The sequence below is a fragment of the Oculina patagonica genome, unplaced genomic scaffold (genome assembly GCF_052425735.1).
Source record: "Oculina patagonica isolate OP01 unplaced genomic scaffold, crgOcupat unplaced7, whole genome shotgun sequence".
NCBI classification, from domain to species: Eukaryota; Metazoa; Cnidaria; class Anthozoa; order Scleractinia; family Oculinidae; genus Oculina; species Oculina patagonica.
This window is the reverse complement of record NW_027558580.1, coordinates 258,540-283,663: the sequence shown is the minus strand read 5'-3', so window position 1 is coordinate 283,663 and position 25,124 is coordinate 258,540. Positions and strand designations below refer to the sequence as shown.

General features: G+C 39.2%; 1 protein-coding gene across 2 annotated transcripts in view; it reads left to right on the top strand.

The window, feature by feature from the left end:
* LOC144641127 (uncharacterized) overlaps nt 1-25,124 on the top strand; it is a 47,276-nt gene that overhangs the window by 905 nt on the left and 21,247 nt on the right. The window contains exons 2-7 of one of the 2 annotated variants that reach the window (XM_078500171.1): nt 14,623-14,727; nt 15,159-15,307; nt 15,683-15,854; nt 17,577-17,692; nt 18,093-18,219; nt 18,339-18,458. In XM_078500171.1, the coding sequence (XP_078356297.1) occupies nt 14,623-14,727; nt 15,159-15,307; nt 15,683-15,854; nt 17,577-17,692; nt 18,093-18,219; nt 18,339-18,458 (789 nt within the window). Of the gene's footprint in view, nt 1-14,622; nt 14,728-15,158; nt 15,308-15,682; nt 15,855-17,576; nt 17,693-18,092; nt 18,220-18,338; nt 18,459-25,124 lie in introns of those variants that run through there. The other variant, XM_078500172.1, reaches the window with a different exon arrangement.

Below are 25,124 nucleotides of genomic sequence, written 5' to 3'. Positions count from 1 at the left end.
TCGGAGGTCTTACTTGCCTTAATTTTAAAACCATTATGTTGCCTAAACATGAATTTAGCGGTATAAACACTTTTCCGTAATAACTTAATAATGAAAATCAAAGGTGGTTAAAAAAAAACACCCGGATTCCTCTTAATATCATTTTATGCCGTTTAACTCTTTTAAAAACGATCCATATACTATTTCTATCCAAAAAATGCCTGGCGTCTTTTATGACGTAACTCTGCTCTCATGGAAATACTTTAACTACTGCCTTACTTGCAGTAATAGCTGCTCAAGATCGTTCGAGTTTTGTTGACAGAGATCTGCGTTTACATATAGAGTTTCAGAAGATCTATTGGCAATGAATCCTTCCAAATTTATATCAATCTTTCTTTTTGTTCAAATGTTGGGTTTGGCATTCGGACAAGGTAGGCTAATTTTTCCCTCCCTTTCCCCCTATTGTCATTGAATCTAGACAGTTATTATCTGCCAATTGTTTTTATTCATTCATTAACTTCGATGCGTTTTAAAAACATTAACATTAAAAAAAAAATGATATCAGTGTTACGCTTTTGTCGCAAATAAAGAAATCTTTAAACCAGAAAAAAAAATATCGAAAATAACATCATTTTCTAATTAAACTACAAACCTGCATTAAGTGATGGCAAAAAGACCAACGCAAGCTTGAGTCTAACAAATTTCGTCAGTTCTTTTATCGCTTCTCTTTTCTCGTCAGATCACAGGTAACCAAAGCGTACTAAGAGAGTTTGTATGGATGTACTAAGAAGGCTTGTATGGATTTGAAATAAAGTTGAGAAAAATATCCCTTTTTACCGGCGAAAAGTTATAATGAAACTTTAAACCTTACCTGGTGTCACGTTTTTGTATTTCTAGTGCTTTAGAAAGTCATACGCGCGATTTTCGTCTTAACCGTCTGTTGCGTACTAAAAGAAAGACAAGGTAGGAAAGCAAATTCGAAAGGCGAACGCAGGCCTCTTCGAAAAACTCGCTAAAAGTACCTCAAAACCAGACCTAACTCGATCTTTTCCCTTCACGATCCAAGAGCGATAATTATTCCATCTTTCTATGTAATTGAATTGCATTCAAGTTGAAGTTTGGAGCCAAGAACTTCATTTGAATTCACAACTTCGGAACAAATCGGGCGCCATTACGGCCGTGAAATTCAAATGCGAGCACCTAGCTAACGGTCGGGCCTAGGGCGAGTACAAAATCCACCCCATCCGGGGGAGACAGAGGAGATCTCTTGTAAGCACCATCTCATACTCACTACAGCCACTATAAGTTAATTTTTGTAACGTTCGGAACGGTGCACAGATTTGAATGTTGATTGAATGGGTTGCCGACGTTTGGGTTTACCCGCCGTTACAAAAATTAACTTATAGTGGTTGTAGTGAGCATGAGATGGTGCTTACAAGAGGTCTCCTCTGTCTCCCCCAGATGGGGTGGATTTTGTACTCGCCCTAGGCTCGACCGTTAGCTAGGTGCTCGCATTTGAATTTCACGGCCGTAATGGCGCCCGATTTGTGCCGAAGTTGTGAATTCAAATGAAGTTCTTGGCTCCAAACTTCAACTTGAATGCAATTCAATTACATAGAAAGATGGAATAATTATCGCTCTTGGATCGTGAAGGGAAAAGATCGAGTTAGGTCCGGTTTTGAGGTACTTTTAGCGAGTTTTTCGAAGAGGCCTGCGTTCGCCTTTCGAATTTGCTTTCCTACCTTGTCTTTCTTTTAGTACGCAACAGACGGTTAAGACGAAAATCGCGCGTATGACTTTCTAAAGCACTAGAAATACAAAAACGTGACATCAGGTAAGGTTTAAAGTTTCATTATAACTTTTCACCGGTAAAAAGATATATTTTTTCTCATCTTTATTTTAAATCCATACAAGCCTTCTTAGTACATCCATACAAACTCTCATAGTACGCTTTGGTTACCTGTGGTCAGATTGCTGTTTAAGTCGAAATTTTATTTTTTTCTGAATAATTGTTCATTCGTTCAGATGTTCGAGATGAAAAGCACTTGTACACAAACTGTCTCAGCAAACATCTGTTGTCTAACTTGCCACAAGGTAATAACCATCTTGTTGCCATATATGAATTTAGCGATATATATTTGACACTTTTCGATAATAAACTTCAGAGAGTTAGTGGTTACATCCATGTTCGTCTATGGCCAAGAAGCTCGTCTTTTTCAAAGGCAACGATACCATATAGAATGTAATCAACTTAGCACATTATTTTGTTGCACGACGTTTAATGTACACACGACCAGTGTAAAGACGCGGCATAAGACATTTTGCCTTATGCTGAGTCTTCACACAGGTGTGATACATATTCGACTACATTTTCGATTTTTTTCTGCTACGAGCAACCGGCTGTTCCGAAAATGCGGAGTGTGTAAAACAATAAATAAAAATATTATCCCCCCCCCCCCCCGATATAAGCCCCTTATACCGGATAACAGTACTGAGCAGGGATGAATGTCGCTTTATTATGCGTTTTTAAAACGTTTTACGGTCAACACTCCCCTGGTTCGTTTTGAAACGTGTGTGTGTTTTTTTTAATCCGCTTATTAGCCCTCCCGGATATAACCCCCTCCGATATCAAGCTCACTCAAAACATCTTATGAAGTTGTTTAAGTCCAGGTCTTATAAGCGGATTACGATATACAAATTAAATGAAATTTTAAAATAGGATCAAAGAAAAAAAAATGATAATTTAATTAAAAATATATAATTAAAAGAAAATATCATTTGCACAGCTCTGTCTGAAGTGGACCCTTCGGATTGCGGTCATTTCGTTTAATTGGTTTGTCAAGATATTCCATCTTTTAAGTCACTTCAAGCACTATCGAAATTTCCTTCGTTTATCTTTGGAAAAGTTCGAAAAATTTGAAACATTCGTATGGCTTTCGAACAACAATTGGAGAATCTTCGGAAATCTTTTGTCTAAAAACTGCTAAAAAAAGTTGCCAGAACGGAAAAAAATAGAAACCTGCCGGGTTATTTTTGGGCTGGTCTCTTTCCTCCGTCGGGATTCCAATGGACCCCCCTGCCCCTCCACTAGAGTCTTCAAGGGAGGAAGTATGCTGAAATCATAACCAAACTTTCTCGCTTCGATAAGTTATCCTTGGTACCCTGCTCGCGCGTTTACATTCCAATCAAGAAGTCGTTGCTTCTTCGCGCCCATTAGGCAGTGATCATTAATGTTACTATTCTCACCGGGGCCCGCGCGAACAAATACCCTAATTTCCCATTCCACGTGCCCAGTTACTTTGGCAACTGCAAGCCATGCCGCTGACTATGTACGCGTATATATATAGCTTCTCAGTACACGTGTATTCTGTCTTTTCGTGAAGTGCTGGCGTACTTTTGCATCGAATCCTCGTTTACTCTAGCGTCATCGCTGCGCCCTCCGTCTGCCCATTACACAAGCCCTGGTGCTCTTATCCTGGAGTTTTGGCTACTACTCGTCTGACTCGTTTATACGTTCAATATGTTTATCCTCACTTCGCCGCTGCTTCTCTATTTCAAGCGTGCCAACTGCAAATACACCACCCGCTAGCGCTCTAGCAATTCCTACAGGGAAGAGTCCGAGGTCTGTTATCTGGGTCTTCGCTCGCATGTTAGTCTCCCGTTCCTCAACCAGGTTTAGTTTGTTATACGGTTTTAGCCTATTTGACTTATTTTGCATTGTGTTGTTTGCGGTGTTTGTGAAGCTACCTTCGCGTCCCGAGTTATGGTGTATTTGTCTCATTCGCGGCCCTTTCCTCGCTTTTTCGTTTCTTCCCTTTACCTGTTTTCTGTATTTTTAGTTGGGTTCTACTTATCCTATCTGGTTTTATTGTCTGTTTGTTTGTTTTTAAGGTTTTATTCATTACTCGGTTTTTTGTCCCTATATTTCGTTTCATGGCCTTTAGTTTTCGTCGCGTTGTCTCACGCCACGTGTTTTCATTCATCCCCCCTTAGTGTTTTCTTTGGTATTTGTTCTACATTTTTTTATTTTATTTTTTTTTTATCGGTAATTTTGCATGGTATTTCAGTATTTAGTTTATTTCTGGCGTAGTTTCTCGTATTTTATATTTCATTGCTTGTTGTTTACCTCTTCAACTAGTTTGTCACACCTTTTTGGTTGCGTTGCGATCTCACCTTTTGTTCTACTTTCCTATTGTCCCTTCGTTAGCTGTCAGTATTGTTTGTCTTTTCTTGTGTTATTGTTTAATTACATTATTTAGGGAACAGACAATATAAAAAGCGTAAACAGGAAGTGGAGGAAGGAGGAGAAGCTTAAACATGGGAAAAAGTACAAAAAAGGAAAAAAAATGGAAATTAAGAGATGGAAAAGAAGAAGTTAAAAAAAAAATGAGAAAAAGAAGAAGTCAGAAAAAGAAAAGGAGAGAAGAAAAAGAAAAGGAAAGAGAAAAGAGATGAAAAGATAAAAAAGATACGAGAAAGAAGAAGTAAGAAAAAGAAAAGAGGAAAAGGAAAAAAAAAAGAAAAGAGATGAAGAGATAAAAATAAGAGAAAGAAGAAGTAAGAAAAAGAAATGAGAAGGTAAAAAAAGAAAAAAAAGGAGAAAAGAAATGAATAGATCAACAAAAAGACCCAAGTTCTCAACCCAAGATGAGTTACGAGAAAAGAGAACTAAAAAAGAGGAAAAATGAAATGGAAAAATACAAAAAGATCACTTCTTATCGTTGTATCTGGAGGCGCGATTAACCGCCGCGTCGGTTTGTCCCGAAAGGGTTTATCTAAAACCTTGCACTCTGTCCTAGACGGGGTATTTCGGGGCTCGCCGTGTGGTTGGTTTTTCCACTTCCAAGTCGTTTTTGTTATCTTTGAGACACCGTTTATATACTATTTTCGTGGTCCTGGTTGACTCCGGGGAGCTCACTTCGGTTTTGATCTCGAGGTTGTGGTATTTTTCGAGCTTTAATCTTTTGGTAGCTGATATTGCGTTTGGTATGGGGAAAACCCCGCATGGCGGGCCCCAGCACTCAGTTAGAAATGCCCATTTGCTTGCTTTTGTTGCTGTTTCCTTTAGTTTCGTTTTAGTGACATATTTTGCTATGTTTTACTAGTGTCTTGCCGTTATTATGTTATTGTAAATGCTTACACGCTTTCTGAATTTTGGGAGGAAGACTCTTGTTTTCTTTCAAGTTTAAGAAAATGTACCGAGAAATCACACACTTAACAAAGAAGGCAAAAAGAAAGAGAGCATCGGAACGAGGTTGGCTGTTCTTAGCTTGGGGCTTACGTGAGCGGGTACCGTAGGAGTCGCCTCGTTCCCATAACTTAACTATAACCGGGGTGATTGAGAGTAAGGGCTCCGGTGGGAATTGTTTACTATTCTCACCGGGGCCCGCGCGAACAAATACCGTAATTTCCCATTCCACGTGCCCAGTTACTTTGGCAACTGCAAGCCATGCCGCTGACTATGTACACGTATATATATAGCTTCTCAGTACACGTGTATTCTGTCTTTTCGTGAAGTGCTGGAGGACTGAAGCATTGGCGACCCACCCACCTCCCGGCAGCGATGACCTCTGTACTTGCCGTATTGGAGCTCTCGCTCTCTCTCATCTTCGGAGTTGCCTCGTTCCCATAACTTAACTATAACTGGGGTGATTGAGAGTAAGGGCTCCGGTGGGAATTGTTTACTGTGGCATTTTAACAACAGACACTGTTTTTAAATTCTCTACTTTCAGGTGTGGTATTTCATTCATTGTCGTTTCCCAAATATTCATCATAATTGTCAAAAACCCACGTTCTGTTACCGTCTGTCGTCTTAGCTCAGTCGATATCGTTTAAAACAAGAGTGACGTAATCCAAAGGGCGTAAATTTAATGTTTGTGTACCCATTGCGATTTTTTTTTTCCAGAAAAACGATCAAAAAAGGAAATTCCCAAATTAATTGCAGTAATCTAAATTACCTTTAGAGTTAATTATCTACTTACTGACACTATTAGAAGTTAAAAATTGAACTGCAACCAGGATGAGACATATTAAAAGTGTAAAATAGCGTTCTCTGGTTTAAAAAGTTAAAAAATATGAGCTTTCGGCTATTTTTCTATAGCCTTTGACGAATGTAAAAAAGATAAAGCGCGTGGTGGAAATATATACAAGGGAGGGTGTGAAAATAATTAAGAAATAAAATACAATAGAAGTGTAAAAAGCTAAAAAAGGACAAAAACAGACAAATTAAGAATTACAATAAGATAGAATATTGTCTAGGTAACGGTTTGGAGTTATTGTCTGCGCCGACAGTTTTGGCAGTGTGCCAAGATTCTAGTGTTCTTCGAATGCGGTAATTGCCTTTGTCTATCACGGTAGCGCCATCAAAGTCAATTGAGTGATTATTTTGCCAAGCATGGTTAGCAACGTTCGAGCCTCTCGTATAATTTTTAAGATTTCGTTGATGTGTTGATGTGATAATTGTTTAAATTGTCGCTGTGACCTCTCTCTTTTCTCAGTGATAACAATTGCGTCTGTAGGCGGGTGGTTGATGGTGTTCTTCCAGGAGGCGACGGTACTTGTATTGAAATATATTGATATATCATTCCCCTTACCATTTAATTTCCAACACAGACATAGTTTGACTGGTGGTTGATTTTGGTTCTCTCTATATTATTTTCCCATGCCCATTAACTGATTAACGGTTGAAATTACGACGTTTTTGATTGAATACATCCTTCTGTCCACAAGAAATAATCGCTTGCAAATAAATGCAATGAAAACATACCTTTGTATAGTTTTGGCTTCTTAGTTGAGATGTACTGGAAAACCATATATTATTTTAAAGCTACATATTTTTACTTGTATGGTAGCCTTCAAGGAGAGTAAAAATTGGTCGGAGAGATTCTTCGCGGAAGTTAGAGTAATCGCAGGTGAATTTGTAACGCATGAATGAGTGTGGTAAATCAGATTCAGAATGAAAGGGGTTTTGGTTCGTTCACTAGAAATTCATAATACAAGGTTTTTTCTAGACTGCAATCATTCTTTTCATTTAAATCCTTGGGGACGAACACGACAGCGAACAAGCGCGATAAACGAGTGGTAAAGCCGGCAGCGGCAAGTTGCGCGGGCATGCAATCTAGATCTCGTTTTATTAGCATTCATAAATCTATTTTTGAAAGTGTTTTGTAAAGTTTTCTATACAGTTGTGAAAACTTAATCTCAAGAGCCTTCCTCTGTCTTTATCTGTTTTGAAGTCAAGTAGAATTTAACAATTTTGAGCTTTTTAGACTGTTGCAAAAACAACAATTATGTTTAAAACATATTTTGGCACGCTTCTCTAACCTGCAAAGCGCTCGATCTTTGTTTATTTTGATTATAGGTTAAATATTGGTGAACATGATTCTTTGGCAATATTCAGTTTATTCAAGTTAAAGTTACACTGAACTTCTTGATGTTGTGCCATCGATTGTTGAGATTTTGTGTAGATCATTGAATTCATTTTAGGATGCAAAGTTTATCTACGGTATATCTTTAAAAGCCTGAGCAAGTAAAAATGACTTATTTCAGAACAATCAGATGCAAGGTGTCTGTAATATAAACAATAGCTAAAACATGTCACAAATTTCGTTTTGTTAAAAGGTGAAACTGCAAAGCATTTTATAAATATCTCCACCATCTTGTACCTGTCAGAAATATGACATATATTTTTTTTTCGCGCAAAGCTGTTCTACTTGTGTGAATCTTACGTAGATACATCGACAGACCTATTTCATTTGCGGGAGGCGTCCACAGTTATTGCTGCTTCCGATCATTGATCTTTCTTATAGGATACTGTTGTTTCACTACAGTGTCTAAGGAAAATCAATGGATCCTTCCAAAGTCCTAACAATTGTTCTCTTTCTTACAGTCTTGGATTTTGGATACGGACAGGGTTAGTTGATTTTTTATGATCTCTTGTTTTGTATTCCTGGTTTTTCACATCTGAAGAATGCTTAATCTCTAACGATTTTAACAAAAAACTCACAAACACCATTTTCTTCCACATTTTTGTCAAAATTCCAGCTTTTTTTTACAACATTTGACCTTCGTTTGATATAATTATTATTTATTAAGAAAATACCTATCATTCTTATTTACTTTATCTTGTAGGATTTTTTTCTTTTATTCGGATCGAAGCTTTCTTTTTCTGTCCATCATTTATTAGATTGTAAATTAACCTGCGAGATAACATCGTTTAGAAATGAAGGGAACATAACAAATTATAGAAGGAGATAGCCTGTGTACTAGACTTTTTTTTTTTTTTTTTGTATTTTATTTTTTTTTTAGAAATTACAATGACAATAATACATACAAGAACCTAATGACAATGCTACAGACACAAACGAATTACAATATCAAACAAGCCTTGCACAACGTGACTTAAACTTAGTACAAATTGAAAGGACCAAATAAAAACAAAAAAACAAAAACAAAAACAAACAAACTGCCTCCGACAGTGGGTACAGATACAGGTAATTTTTGGTTAATTTACTACAATAAGAATAAGAAAAAGAAAGGGTGACAATTAAAAAGGATTTAATTAAACCTAAGGTGATAATAGAGGGAGCAGAGGCTCCCACTTCGTATAATGGTAATTTAGATTATTGTTCTCTCTCGCAATGAAACGTTCCAGTTTGTAAGTATTCTTAATACGTTCTAATAAAAGTCTTGGTGATAAAAATTTGTCATTTAATTTGAAAAGATACAGGAGATATTTGCCTTCAAGAATGATATAGTTCATCAAAGAACTGTGAGTTTCTTTATTACTTATTCCAAATAAAACATCTGTGATCTCGAAGTCCTTAGAGACTTTTAATTGGTCTCTAAACAAGTTCACAACTTCATTCCAGAACATCCTAACTCGTGGACAATAGAAAAAGAAGTGTTCTATAGTTTCTATGTCCGCTTTACATAGGTAACATAATGGGGAGTCGACTATTTTGAATTTATGAAGCGACTTGTTTGTGTAGAGAATCCTATTTAATATTTTGTACTGAAATTCGCGTAGTTTTGTACTCAAGGTTACTTGGAATGGTAAAAGGAATATGTCTTTCCAGTTTAATTGAAAAGACTCGGTATTAAAAAAGATCTTCGTATTTCTTTATGGCAGCGGGCGCACGTACAATTTTAGAGATCAGGCTGCTATACAAAGATTTTGATTGCAATTTTTCTACTTCGTTTTCTTCGTTGTTAATTTTGATATGAAAAGTGGAGAGATTTAGTGGATGTGTGTGAAAAGGTATAAGACCTCTGTTTGCGTATAAAGTATTTCGCCAATGTAATGGAAGAGCCTTGTATATACTGAACAGTAAGAAAGTGTCTATGGGTGAAAGAGCCGATCGCAAAGGTTCTTTTTTAAACACAAGCTCCCCCGCACAGTCGTAGAGCTCGCCAACTTTATATAAACCATGTTCACGTATTTTGGCGCTGAAGACAGATTTACCTTCAATACAGATGTACTTGTTGTTCCATATTACTTCATTAGAAATTTCTTCCAGTGTAGAGGGATCTGTTTTATTCATAGAGGACCATAGGATTAGACATTCCTTATAGAAGATCGGAGTAACTACCGATAGCCTTTCAAAGTCAAAATTGCAATGAAATAGGAATTTGCCTCCCACCCTTTTAAGATACGTATCTAAAAAAAATTTCCAGCCTGCGGTGTACGGATCTAAATATCTTTTTATACATATTATTCTCTGTGCAGAGATCATTGACCCGATATCAGGCATGTTTAGACCTCCTTTCTCAACTGGATTAATAAGCGCCGTTCGTTTTATTTTATCTTTACCTTTCCATACGAACGAGTAGATGAGCGAATTTAGTTTTTTAATGAAATCTTTTTTACAAGAAACCAAGGCTGCGCGGTATAGGATTTTTGGAATAACGAACGATTTGATTACTTGTATTCTGCCGATAATTGTGAGGCCTCTCCAACTCCAACCTTGCAGAAATTCTTTGACACTTTTTTCAATTGACTCGAAGTTTCTTTTATCAAACAATAGGTGGTCGTTAGTAAAACAGACACCGAGAATCTTAACAACGTCTTTAATCTCTTCCACACCGAAATCCTGGGGGTGTAGCACCATATTACCTAGTGGAAGGATTTCAGTTTTTTCGTGGTTCATTTTTAAACCAGCGTATCTGCCGAAAAGCTTGACAGTGTTCATGAGAACAAAGAAAGAGGCTCTGTCACGAACAAACGATGTCATATCGTCCGCAAAAATTGTTAGTTTTAATTCGTTTCCATCGACGGATATACCCTTTATCTGTTTATTATTGCGGATGTTGACTGCCAAGGTCTCAAGAGCGATAATAAAAAGAAATGGGGAAAGTGGGTCTCCCTGGCGAACACCCCGCATGAGTTGAAAGGAGGAAGTGGCAAAACCGTTATTGATTACACAACTTGATGTGTTATTATAAAATGTTTTTATCCAGGCAATAAAAGATTTTCCGAAGCCAAAGGTTTCTAAAGATTTTAAAAGAAAGTCCCAATTAAGCGAATCAAAAGCTTTTTCAAAGTCTATAGCAGTCAGAATACCTCTGTAGCTTTTTAGTTTTGTGAAATCAATAACATCATTGATAGTACGGACTGCATCGAAAATAGTCCGACCCTTGACGAATGCGTTTTGATCATAGTGAATAATGTGGGGGAGGGCTATGGATCCGTCGATGGAAACGAATTAATCAATAACATCATTGATAGTACGGACTGCATCGAAAATAGTCCGACCCTTGACGAATGCGTTTTGATCATAGTGAATAATGTGGGAACTAGACTTACTAGGAAGGAGATTGTATCATATCGACAGAGGACAATAACACAGTACGGCGTGAACATATTGATTTCGTCAGTTCGCAAATAAATGGTTTAATTACTGAAACAGAGTGTAATAGAGCAACACAGATCAATTCCGTTTCTACCTGTCCTTTCCGAACTGCCGTTAAAAGAAGACTTTTTTCGGAATTTAAAATTCATTGATATTGGTTTTTGTTTTGTTACCGGTAAAAGCCTCCTTTATGTTTATTGTTAACTTTGCCTGTTGTCGAATTTCCTTGAAAAAAAAAAAAACGTATCGAAAAACAAATAGGTTGCTCCGATACCAAGATATATTTAATAATTTTAAGAATACAGTTAACATATGCAAAATATGGTGAAAAGGCACCTGTTTGCTCTCCTTAAGGGTGACCGCAGAGGAAGATTACCGCAACCAATTTCAGTTGCAGTTGGAGAATGAATAGAAACATTTTTACCATTACACATTTTGCTAGAAAAAAAAATAACTTTGACTAAAAAAAGTCCCCCCCCCCCCCCCCCCCCCCCTCATTTAGGTACTCAGAATTATATCGACACTTTCAAGCTATTACCATCTTTGAATTAGGGTTTAGACAAAGCAAGTCAACTCCGGTAAAGCCTTTTATTTCTTTGAAGTTTCAATTTTGTCTTATTTGTAAAATTATTGTGAATGAGGTTTGGACGTTTAACAGCTTCAGCATATATGCTTTTAGTATAATTTCAAAAGTGAATAAAAGAAATATATGTTATTTGCCGGCTGGGAGGTCCGTATAGTGAAAAACTGTGACCGAGGTCTTGAAAATGCATTTTCAAGGCCGAGGTCACAGTTTTTCACTATACGGACCGACCCTAAGCCGGTAAATAACTTATTTATTTTTTTTGCTCCATTTCATATCACTTTCATGATGACCTTTTCCGCACACACATCGCGCTTCGCGAATGCAGTAAACTACGACAAACTGACAGTTTCAAAGAGGAAATATTTTTATTTAAATATAGTTTTCAACTTTCTCATCTAATAAAAACCGTTTTGAAATACGCTTTTGCACTTAAATGGATTTGTTGTTGCACTTTAATGGATTCCTTGTCAAAAAAACGACCTGTCAATCAAAATGCCGTGTGGCATCAACCGCGTTTGAAATTGCGCAGAATATAATGTCATTGAAAATTTATAATATACATCTGGAAAGCTATGGATGCACCGAGATGTAAAAGTTAATTGAACCACATACAAAAATTTGTCGGTACAAAAGTCAAACTTCAGCGTGTGTGAAAGTGTTTTTCATTCAGAATCAGAGTCAATAATAATGCGGCGTTTTTTCGGATTTTTGCCTTGCTTTAATTCATCAACAAGATTGAAGGTGAATGAACAGCCTTCTATTTTGCCAATTGTGGCGCCAGAGAACAAACCCTTCGCTGATGCTGCTCCTGGAGTTTCTGGAGGATAAACTGAAGTATTGGGCTCGGTTGTACTGGCAGATGCTGTAGCTACTGCAAGCGCGTTGCTTGTCGTGGTGCTTGCGTTGTGTTCCATGTGCTCTGAGCGGCTCAGTACGAGTGACATTTTCCGCTGGTGGGTGAGAGAAGCAGATTTGTACGAATCGAGACTCTTCAGATTTTTATGGCCGCTTAGTTGTGCCACGTAATTAGGAGGGACATCTGCATCCAGTAGACGGCCTATGGATGTTTTTCGGACTGCATGATTTGTTACGTTCCCTTGTAATCCCGTTCTTTTTGCCGCCGTCTTCAGAAACTGTCCGATAGAATTCTTTCCGAGCGGAGCATTTATATACCATACTGCATCGCTTGGTTTTCGTTTGTGTTTAATTGCCAGGTAGAATGGTGACTCTGGATTGTTCATCTCTGTCGGACGATGGCTTCTGAAGGCTTTGTAAAAGAAAACAGGGCAGCGTGTGTTGTTGCTTGCTTGTGCTATTGGAGAGAATGGCCGGCCAGGTCCTTCGCCACTGCGGCATTTTGATCCTCTCTCCGCTTTCCAAACCAGTTCTTCATTGCCGGTTTCACCATTAATCTGGAGCTTCACATCACCCCACTTCAGCTTTCGACTCTCATCACGTGCTCGGAACCCGAAGTGGAGTGACAAGAGCCACCAGACGGTTCTTTGCAGGACTTCAGGATCTTGGTCGCCAAATTCGCCTCGCTCAAACATCAAGTCTTCTTCTGCATCTGTCAAAGGACGAGCGGTTTGTGGGCGATTTCCCTTGCCGAAATCGCGTAATAACTGCCTTTTTCTTGAGGAAAGGGCATCTCGGGACAAGGAGAACTCCTTGTCTTTCAGGATATTGAGGGTTGAACCGTGGTCGTTCAAATACCGTGGTAGACTTCGATGAAACGAAGTTAGTGACGTTGGCTCGTACTGGCCGCCATCTTTCTTCTTTATCTCTACGAAGAAACGGGAAATATGAAGGTTGAGGTCCTTTGCAGGTATGTCTTCAATGTTTCGCTCTTCGCCAGCTGAAGTTAGATATCGTTTCCAAACATTTATGTCATACAGAGTCTTTTTCTTCGTGTATTCAGACCTTTGTTCTTCGATAAAATTATGCACTTCAGCCAAGAACTGTTGCTGTTTGTCGGTCGCTTCGTTGACTTGCTTGCATTTGTCAATGTTTTCAGTGTTCACGTTCTCGTCTACCTCATCGGGATAATAAAATTCGCTCTCACTATGCCATTCAGGGCTGTCTGACTCCATGAAGTAGCGAGTTTTAGCCTATAAAAGCTTAAATTTGCGCACAAAAAACTGTTTCAATTTTCGTAAACACAAGACAAAAACTCACGAAAGCGTTACCGTGGCTCGTGGGCAGATATAGGAGAATCTTGCCCGCGCTAAGAACCAATCAGATTGCAGGATTCGTTACCGTGCCCTCTGATAAAAAAATAATAAGTCATACTGTTTGGTCTGATTTATGGTGCTATATCACTGCGCTAGGCAGTGAATATAATATTTCAAGGCTTGGTTACTACACCATGGCATTTTTGCCATCGAGGCAGGTAAACATGTAGACTTGATCCAAATCACTCGTTTCGTTTCGATAGAGTTAATTGAGTAAGCTCGCTTTGAAATTGCGTGCGAGTGACCGCGGGAAATTTTTTTGTTTGTGCGTCGAGAAATGGCTCCGAACGAGCGCCTTGTGTCACTTGCAGGAAATCGAATCTGGTTTAACTGCCGATGTGAGAAGGAAATAAGTCTGCTAAATAGGTAAACATGCAACCGTGTCTCGCACGCAGAGCGTGCCAAATCGGCGAGCAGCGCGCGCTCAGTAAGTTCGCGCGCAGTAATATGATTGACATAATCTTGATGGCGTCACCGGTGGAAAAATCCACCGGTGACGCCACATTTCAGAATTGGTGCGCTGCAGGTGAGACAAGTCGCTCGTTCCGCCACGATCTTTCGCCATTTTTGTTTTTCATGCCCGCGCACGCCCTCCGTTTTGGTAACCAGTGATTTCCTTCGAATCTGACGTGCGACTTGGAGCAAGTCAAGTAAACATTTCGTAATTTTCTGAATGGATTCTGAATATTTAAAAATAAATTACAACGTCAAATATCTGGTAGTTTAACCCTGTTATGACTGACGATGGTCTCGACAGATGATTCTGTAATGATGATTCTGGAAACAAGTACTTCAAACCTAAGGCTACTATTACTGTAATTTCTTTTCCAGTTGTTAATATTGCTAAAGTACGTTTGTTTCCTGTACGCGTTTACACCACGGGCTTTTCATGTATTTATTTTTAATCGTTATTTTATATCAGTTACACACCTTCCATTTAACTTATTTCTTTTTATCTTATTTTTATCCTCAAAAGATGGTTGTAGAATATGGTCCTATGCTCCAGCATCTTACAAAGGGGATCCTACATATGTTCCTATGAACTGGTTTGAAACACCAGCAGTTATTCCATTGAGATCAGGTAGTGAATAAGAAAGTGGACGTTGCTTTTTTTCAATGGGTTATGTACCTTCTGTAAAGCAGAGGTGTTAAAACATAATTGTACTTGAATTCTTTATTTTTTTATTGTTTTTTTTTTTCTTACTTTTGATGAGGCACGAGACGTATAAAAGTACAAATCAAGAAATTTATCGAGAATGAACATTTTTAAACCACGTTTACTGCTGTTCAAGAGCAGATCTGACAAGCTGTTTTTAGTTTGTCAACTTCTTCTAGATATGGTTTAGAAAACGTATTTGTTAAAGTAGTATCGATCTTTTTTTTTCGTGTGTTTACTATTTCATTAATTCAGTAATCTTTATCATATCAATTCGCTTAACACGCGAATCAATTACACAGATATGTTGATGAACCTTGGTTAATTTAGCATTTATGGTGATTTCTTTCAAAAAGAGCGCGGATACCAGATTCTTGGTCGGACTGTTCATATGGATTTTGTACAAGACCATCTCAAAACAAAGAAAAATATCAACTTTAATGATACTCAGGAACAGCCCAACAATAAGGAAATTGAAATCATGGCCGACACTGTGTATGTAAAGGTAAATTACCCTATCTGACATAAACAATAAGTCAGTCAACCAAAAGGAAAGTTACTTTAGGCAAATCAAGATGCAGTAAAATATATTTAATGTGATTTAAAATACGCAGAAACTACATAAAAAAGACAGGTAGACAGGCAATTTTATTTAAACAACTAATATATTTAATTACAAAGAATTGATTTCTAAGAAAGCCGTGCTAAGTGATTACCAAAAAAACTAAACAATTATAAAATTTAATTAACAAGAAAAAAATGAAAAAGAAAGAAAGAAAGAATCATAAACCATCGTTCCAAGGCTTTTACTGTTCAAATTGAAATCAAATTAAAACTTTCCGAATCGGCTAACCTATTCCTACTGAACTTTTCCTTGTAGGGTGATATCAAAATGCGTGGGATAAAGAAATTGACAATGTTCACCCGTAAAGTTATTTTTATGAAAGGAAGTCAGTTGGACCTCAGCGCTCCGAGTTTATCGCAAAAGTTCAACAAACTTCAACCAGGCGCCGATGGTGGCAATGGAAGGCATGGAGCAGACGGGCCAATAGGTATGGTACCTAACAAACACCGAAACAGTTAACAAGTTTTTAAGGAACGCGTTACTCTGACCCTAAACATAAAAATAGGTCACCAAGGGTGACATGAGTCTAATGCCGTATGGCATAGTGATACACATTGCGCGGTTTTCGTAAGCCGGTTAAAATTGGTTAGAGGTTTGTGTTCGGGAGTTTAATTTAAAATGCTTATAGCAAGCTAGGGGCATCGTGGATGATTATGGATGAAAACAAAACAGTCGTAAATGTTATATGCTTCACAAAATTTAAAGTATGAACAGGAGTTGATGTTACTTCTTCCGTATTGTCCGTAAAAGCAGAAACGATTAAACATTTGGACAAGATTGCGTGACGATTTACAAAAAGCATGTTCATTACAACAAGGGTTGAAGAACTTCACATCGTTTTCTTTCAGATTTTTCACCATTTTGATGATGACTCTTGAAACAGATTTTGCAATAAAAGCACTTGAAATAGTGACTGTTACTCCATTGTACTGTAAGCACTTAGTGACAGATTTTCCTAAAAACGGGTGTAAATGCTCACGTCAATATAATGATGACCTTTTGAACGCTGGAAACTAGGCAATTATTATCGAGCTACCATACACAGGAGCGAAGACTGTTTATCATGATGTACAAATTTCGCGAATCATCACTTCCATATCAATGTAACCATTTTATGATTTTTCTAGCTGTAAGAAGAACTTAAGATCTCTGAGAGTCGTAAAAGCATGAAATTCGATTTCAGTGTATGGCAAAGGCCGGGACAGTGTAATACTGCAAAGCGGCCAAACAAACGCATTTTGATTTAGTCGCGTAACTTGATTTACATTTATCCATGTACATCTTTTATTTTTGAAGGTTTTTGTTTGCACTGTAAAGAAAAAATTGGTCAAAATTCGAATGACTTAAATACAAAAACCGAGGTAAAGTTTTCTATTTTTTAAAACAAAATAAATATTTGGTCGCATTGTGTAAATAAACGCGAGTCGCCGTCGAAATATTTTTTCTCAAAGACGTCTTGCTTTTTAAGCAAGACGAAAACACAAGTGCTTAACTGAACTGAAAACGAAGATTTATTTTCAAAAAAAGCTTACAAATGTCTTAACTGGAAAATTATTTCGTCCTGTTCAAGTGTTGAATAATCGTGACTTGAGAAAGAACTTTTAATTATGCGTGGGAACACGTGTCGCTGATTGGCTGTTTTTAATTGAAACTAATCGTGCGTGTCCGTACGGAGTCCGTTCTTGCAGCTGATCATTGTTTTCTACATTACAGCGAACGATTATCGATCCCGAACCATTCCCTTGGGATTGCTAACAGCTTTTTTCATATAACAAAGAGTCTAATGCGCATGCGCAAAGCGCACGCAAGCATTAGACTCAAAAACGTAAGTTGCTTGTTCAAACTCATAAGTAACGCATGGTTCAAATGATGATGTCGTTTTTTTCTAGACTCGGGATAATTCCTTATCAATATCAATATCATTAACATCGGCAGCGTCACCGTCGTCGTCGTCGTCAAATTACGTGATTTTTATTTTCCGTTTTCATCTTCCTTTCCGAGACCTTCGGGCTGTTCCTTCTCTAAAGTTTTCGATGGCTATGTATAACTTGTTTCGTCTAGACCTGATTGATTCTTTTTGTCGTCATGTTTTCAATATATTATAACACACTTTTTGCTAATGTTAAGCATTTTTTGACCCTCTTCACAGTTGAAGTATACGCAAAAGTGTTAACGGGTTACGTCAAAATTGACACAAGTGGTGGAGATGGAAACAGAGGACAAAACGGTGCTGACGGTAGCAAAGGGGCCGACGTTATATACTCGGTATACCAACAGAAAATAAATTATTTGATGGTCAAGCTATAGGTCGGTCTTTCTTTTTATCCACGATTTCCAAGGACGAGGTAGAGTGTTTTCTGGCGATGCCGAAGGATAGGGCAGAAAAGACTGTACACACATAATTACTTCGCTTATTACCTAGCTTCGGCTGGTGGCCCCAGCTGCCTGCAATATACCCAATAATGATGTGAGCCGAAGTAATAATCTATTATAATTATTGACCCTCCTTGCATTACAAATGACGATTTTAGTCGCTTCCACACTGATATTGTAGTTCATGTGCAATCGTCGATATATCGCAGACAGAGAACAATAGGGTTTTGGAAGGTTAGTAATTATTTAACGAGATTACAGCTGTATAATTACTGTAACTTTGTTTACATAGAAAGACGACAAGACAGACTCAGACTGTAAAAACGGAAAAACGACGAATGGTTGTACAAAAGAAATTTCGGGGACACCCGGTGACAAAGGTGGAGATGGTGGAGATGCCGGGGACGCTGGAAGATCAGGTAAAGTACTTCTGTAACATGCCGGCGTTGTGATGTCGTTTCACTGCGGAATGACATGACATCGATTTAGGTCTCATGATAAATTCTTGCACCTGATCGTGGACTTGATTTGAAAACAGGTAATGGTGGTAACGCTGGAAGGCAAACATTTTACGCCGCAAACTTCGTAGGGCACATCGTGTTGAAAACATGCCGTGGAAATGGCGGCCAGGCAGCAGAAAATGGAGCAGGTGGACCAGGTTAGACAACCTTACAAAAAATCTCCTCTTTTCTACCTTCCTCTTCTTGCTTGTCAAGTAAGGTCCCTTTTTTATCTTCTCAGCTATCCACAATTCGATGTTTATATCCTTTATATCCATCATACACGCTCTCCTCTCCTCTCCTCTCCTCTCCTCTCCTCTCCTCTCCTCTCCTCTCCTCTCCTCTCCTCTCCTCTCCTCTCCTCTCCTCTCCTCTCCTCTCCTCTCCTCTCCTCTCCTCTCCTCTCCTCTCCTCTCCTCTCTCTCTCCCTCTCCTCTCCTCTCTCTCTCTCTCTCCTCTCCTCTCCTCTCCTCTCCTCTCCTCTCCTCTCCTCTCCTCTCCTCTCCTCTCCTCTCCTCTCCTCTCCTCTCCTCTCCTCTCCTCTCCTCTCCTCTCCTCTCCCTCTCCTCTCCTCTCCTCTCCTCTCCTCTCCTCTCCTCTCCTCTCTCTCTCTCTCCTCTCCTCTCCTCTCCTCTCCTCTCCTCTCCTCTCCTCTCTCCTCTCCTCTCCTCTCCTCTCCTCTCCTCTCCTCTCCTCTCCTCTCCTCTCCTCTCCTCTCCTCTCCTCTCCTCTCCTCTCCTCTCCTCTCCTCTCTCTCTCTCTCTCTCTCCTCTCCTCTCCTCTCCTCTCCTCTCCTCTCCTCTCCTCTCCTCTCCTCTCCTCTCCTCTCCTCTCCTCTCCTCTCCTCTCCTCTCCTCTCCTCTCCTCTCCTCTCCTCTCCTCTCCTCTCCTCTCCTCTAGACGAAAAGTGTGGCACTCTTGTAACATTTTGTCTCCCTTTAAAGAAAAACCTGATTTACCTCCCGTTCTCCAAAAAAAGCCTATTTATCAAAAATTTGAAGCATTTTACACCTTCTGTGCAAATCGTGGATCAATCCATCAATTCCTGTATGATTTATTATCGTTTAAAGGACGAAAATGGCACACTAGTAACTCTAGTCGGGGTAAGAGCTAATTTAAAAGGGTAAAATCCAATTTCTACCGCGATCAATAGATAGATGGACGTCTAATAAATGCCAGTACGTTCACTCGCTTACCCTTTCAATTTAAAATGTCGTTTCGATGACTATTTCAAAAGATCAGGTAAAGTTATATGAACTTCATTCGAGGTTAGAGTTTGGCGTTTCAGTTTAAGGCCTTGTATTGCAATTTTCAACTAGTGAAGACTCCTGTATCCTTGCAATTTAAAGTATGATCTTCAAAATTAGGCATATTAAAGGCCTATTATATAGCATTGTTTCGACCAGTTTTCATTTGTTTAGGTTGAAATGTTTATCATTTACAACGATTTTTTCAGACCTCACTTCAGCCGTCAAGCCGGGTTACAAGAGTGCCATAAATGCAAGAAATCCAGCACCGAGATAATAATATTAAAAAAACTCAGAATTCGATTATTTCCAGTCTAAATAATAATCAACATAATATCTTCCTGCCACCTAAATTGGAAGGTTGTGGCCTTTAAGCTCTTGGCGCTGGAGGCAGTTTTATCAGGTTCTTTAAAACAAGCAATGGTCGTCTACATTTGATACACACGGAAATGTTTCCTACGACATGTCAGGCATCGCTGCAATACGGAAAGGCTTTTAGCACTTCTAGCAACCATTTGGAAAGGTAGCTCATGGTTAATGTTTATAGTTAAAGCAACGATACAAGAAAAGTTATAGTGACATTGCCTATTGTAACGGTACAAAGCAAGTCGCACAAAACGTTTATGGGAGTTAATTACAGTGCCAGAATGAGCAGTGTTATTTTTGTTTGTTAGGTCAGTGCTGTGCACTGTTTTTGTGTTATGTTTAAATCATACGTTAGTGCTCTGCGCCGTTTTTGTGTTATATTTGATTGTGACCTTAGAGCTATGCGCTGATTTTGTGTTATGTTTGATTGTTAAGTCAGTGCTATGCGCTGTTTTTGAGATATGTTTGAATGTTACGTCAGTGCTATGCGCTGTTTGTGAGCTTTGGTTGATTGTTAGGTCAGTGACATGCGCTGTTTTTGTGCAATGTTTGATTGTTACGTTAGTGCTCTGCGCCGTTTTAGTGTTATGTTTTATTGTGACCTTAGGGTTATGCGCTGTTTTTGTGTTATGTTTGCCGGGATTATTAGGTCAGTGCTGTGCGCCGTTTTTGTGTTATGTTTGATGATGTTTGATTGTTACGTTAGAGCTATGCGCTGTTTTTGTGCTATGGTTGATTGTTAGGTCAGTGCTATGCGCTGTTGTTCTGTTATGATTAAATGTTAGGTCAGTGCTATGCGCTGTTTTTTTTGTGTTATGTTTGATTGTAAGATCGGTGCTATGCGCTGTTTGTTGTGTTCTGTTTGATTGTTAGGCCAGCCTGCGCTGTTTTTTTGTGTTATGTTTGATTTTTAGGTCAGTGCTGTGCGCAGGTTTTGTGCTATGTTTGATTGTTACGTTAGAGATATACGCTGTTTTTGTGTTATGTTTGATTGTTAGGTCACTGCTATGCGCTGTTTTTATGTTATGTTGGATTATTAGGTCAACCTGAGCTGTTTTTTGTGTTATGTTTGATTGTTACGTTAGTGCTCTGCGCCGTTTTTGTGTTATGTTTGCCGGGATTATTAGGTCAGTGCTGTGCGCTGTTTTTGTGTTATGTTTGATTGTTACATTAGAGCTGTGCGCTGTTTTTGTGTTATGTTTGATTTTTAAGTCAGTGCTGTGCGCTGGTTTTGTGTTATGTTTTATTGTTACGTTAGAGATATAGGCTGTTTTTGTGTTATGTTTGATTGTTCGCTCAGTGCTAAGCGCTCTTTATGTGATATTTTTCATTGTTAGGAGTCAGTGCTGTACGCAGTTGTTGTGCTATGTTTGATTGTTACGTTAGAGCTATGCGCTGTTTTTGTGTTATGTTTGATTGTTACGTTAGAGCTATGCGCTGTTTTTGTGTTTTGTTTGATTGTTACGTTAGAGCTTTGCTGTTTTTGTGTCATGTTTGATTGTTACGTTAAAGCTATGCGCTGTTTTTGTGTTATGTTTGATTGTTACATTATAGCTATGCGCTGTTTTTGTGTTTTGTTTGATTGTTACATTAGAGCATTGCGCTGTTTTTGTGTTATGTTTGATTGTAAGATCAGTGCTATGCGCTGTTTGTTGTGTTCTGTTTGATTGTTACGTCAGTGCTGTGCGCAGTTTTTGTGTTATGTTTGATTGTCAGGTCATTGCTAGGCGCTGTTTTTAAGATTTGTTTGATTCTTAGGTCAGTGTTTTGTGCTGTTTTTGTGTTATGTTTGATTGTCAGGTCAGTGCCGTGCCCAGTTTTTGTGTTATGTTTGATTGTTACGTTATTGAGCTATGCGCTGTGTTTGTGTTTTGTTTGATTGTTAGGTCAGTGCTGTGCGCAGTTTTTGTGTTATTTTGATTGTTAAATTAGTGACATGCGCTGTTTTTGTGTTATGTTGATTGTTACGTTAGAGCTATGCACTGTAGTTGTGTTATGTTTGATTGTTTCGTCAGAGCTATGCATTGTTTTTATGCTATGTTTGATTGTTAGGTCAGTGCTATGCGCTGTTTTTGTGTTATTTTCGATTGTTAGGTCAGTCTTATGCGCAATATTTGATTGTTACGTTAACATATGATTGTTAGGTCAGTGCTGTGCGCCGTTTTTGTGTTATGTTTGATTGTAACGTTAGAGCTATGCGCTGTTTTTGTGTTATGTTTGATTGTTAAGTCAGTGCTGTGCCCAGTTTTTGTGTTATGTTTGATTGTTACGTTAGAGCTATGTGCTTTTTTGTGTTTTCTTTGATTGTTAGGTCAGTGCTGTGCTCAGTTTTTGGGTTATTTTGATTGTTAAGTTAGTGACATGCGCTGTTTTTGTGTTATGTTTGATTGTTACGTTACTGAAGAGCTATGCGCTGTTATTGTGTTTTGTTTGATAGTTTGCTCAGTGCTATGCGCTCTTTATGTGTTATTTTTGATTGTTAGGTCAGTGTTAGTCGCTGTTTTTGAGTTCTGTTTGATTGTTAGGTCAGTGCTATGCGCTGTTTTTGTGTTCAAGTTATTTTCGATTGTTAGGTCAGTGCTATGCGCCGTTTTTCTGTGTTCTGTTTGTTTGTTAGGTCAGTGTTATGCGCAATTTTTGTGTTATGTTTGATTGTTACGTTAGAGCTATGCGCTGTCTTTGTGTTATGTTTGTAACGTCAGTGCTATGCGCAGTTTTTGTGTTATGTTTGATTGTTACGTCAGAGCTATGCGCTGTCTTTGTGTTATGTTTGTTACGTCAGTGCTATGCGCAGTTTTTGTGTTATGTTTGATTGTTAGGTCAGTGCTGTGCCCATTTTTTGTGTTATGTTTGATTGTTAAGTCAGTGTTAGGCGCTGTTTTTAAGATTTGTTTGATTGTTAGGTCAGTGCTATGCCCTTTTTTCTGTTATGTTTGAATGTTAGGTCAGTGCTATGCGCTATTTTTTGTGTTATGTTTGATTGTTACGTCAGAGCTATGCGCTGTTGTTGTGTTATGTTTGATTGTTCACTCAGTGCTATGCGCTCTTTATGTGTTATGTTTGATTGTTAGATCAGTGTTAGGCCCTGTTTTTGTGTTATGTTTGATTGTTACGTCAGAGCTATGCGCTGTCTTTGTGTTTGTTTGTTACGTCAGTGCTATGCGCAGTTTTTGTGTTATGTTTGATTGTTAGGTCAGTGCTGTGCCCATTTTTTGTGTTATGTTTGATTGTTAGGTCAGTGCTATGTGCTGTTTTTGTGATATGTTTTATTGTTAGGTCAGTGCTGTGCGCAGTTTTTGTGTTATGTTTGATTGTTACGTTAGAGCTATGCGCTGTTGTTGTGTTATGTTTGACTGTTTGCTCAGTGCTATGCGCTCTTTATGTGTTATGTTTAATTGTTAAGTCAGTGTTAGGCGCTGTTTTTGAGTTTTGTTTGAATCACGGTTACGTTAGTGCTTTGCGCTGTTTTTATGTCATGTTTGATTGTTACGTCAGTGCTATGCGCTGTTTTTGTGTTATGTTTGATAGAAGGTCAATGCTATGCGCTACAGAATTTTTTGAAAGTTTGCAAAAATTTTCATTCTCTCCGTGATCAAGAAATTTACCCAGTAGTTTTTGAGTTATTAGCCTCAAAATGTCCACAACAGGGTATCTTTGAACTCCTATGGCGTTGCCATGGTAACAAATTTCGACGTCACAATGACCTCGATTTGTTCGTTGGTGAAACAAGTATAAGTTTGTACTAAAAGATTTTCTTAAACATTATTTGTATAGCCACGATTGAACACCAAAGACGAGCATGTCTAATTCTGACTTGTCTAATTCTGACTGAGCCACCTTAAGAAACGCTTATTAATGCAAATGTTACAATTGTGCCACATTAGTTACCAATGTGCCATATTGGTTACCAATGTGCCATATTGGTTACCAATGTGCCATATTGGTTACCAATGTGCCATATTGGTTACCAATGTGCCATATTGAGTTACCAATGTGCCACACAGAGTTACCAATGTGCCACTGCAGGTTACCAATGTGCCATATTGGTTACGAATGTGCCATAAAAAGGTTACAAAAGTGCCCTTTCTCCTCTCCTCTCCTCTCCTCTCCTCTCCTCTCCTCTCCTCTCCTCTCCTCTCCTCTCCTCTCCTCTCCTCTCCTCTCCTCTCCTCTCCTCTCCTCTCCTCTCCTCTCCTCTCCTCTCCTCTCCTCTCCTCTCCTCTCCTCTCCCTCTCCTCTCCTCTCCTCTCCTCTCCTCTCCCTCTCCTCTCCTCTCCTCTCCTCTCCTCTCCCTCTCCTCTCCTCTCCTCTCCTCTCCCTCTCCTCTCCTCTCCCTCTCCTCTCCTCTCCTCTCCTCTCCTCTCCTCTCCCTCTCCTCTCCTCTCCTCTCCTCTCCTCTCCTCTCCTCTCCTCTCTCTCTCCTCTCTCCTCTCCTCTCTCCTCTCCTCTCTCCCTCTCCTCTCCTCTCCTCTCCTCTCCTCTCCTCTCCTCTCCTCTCCTCTCCTCTCCTCTCCTCTCCTCTCCTCTCCTCTCCTCTCCTCTCCTCTCCTCTCCTCTCTCTCTCCTCTCCTCTCCTCTCCTCTCCTCTCCTCTCCTCTCCTCTCCTCTCCTCTCCTCTCTCTCTCCTCTCTCCTCTCCTCTCCTCTCTCTCTCCTCTCTCCTCTCCTCTCCTCTCCTCTCCTCTCCTCTCCTCTCCTCTCCCTCTCCTCTCCTCTCCTCTCCTCTCCTCTCCTCTCCTCTCCTCTCCTCTCCCTCTCCTCTCCTCTCCTCTCCCTCTCCTCTCCTCTCCTCTCCTCTCCTCTCCTCTCCTCTCCTCTCCCTCTCCTCTCCTCTCCTCTCCTCTCCTCTCCTCTCCTCTCCTCTCCTCTCCTCTCCTCTCCTCTCCTCTCCTCTCCTCTCCTCTCCTCTCCTCTCCTCTCCTCTCCTCTCCTCTCCTCTCCTCTCCTCTCCTCTCCTCTCCTCTCCTCTCCTCTCCTCTCCTCTCCTCTCCTCTCCTCTCCTCTCCTCTCCTCTCCTCTCCTCTCCTCTCTATTTTCCTTTTCTCTCCTCATCTCTTCTCTTCTCCTCTCTTCTGGCCTCTCCTTCCCCTAGCTTCTTCGTTCCTGTACGCTCTGCACTTGTTATTTAAATATAGTCGAATGTAGTTTAATATAAACAAAGTTAGGCCGTGATCAATCGATTGAGTAGCCTGAATTTAAGACATCCCTCTGT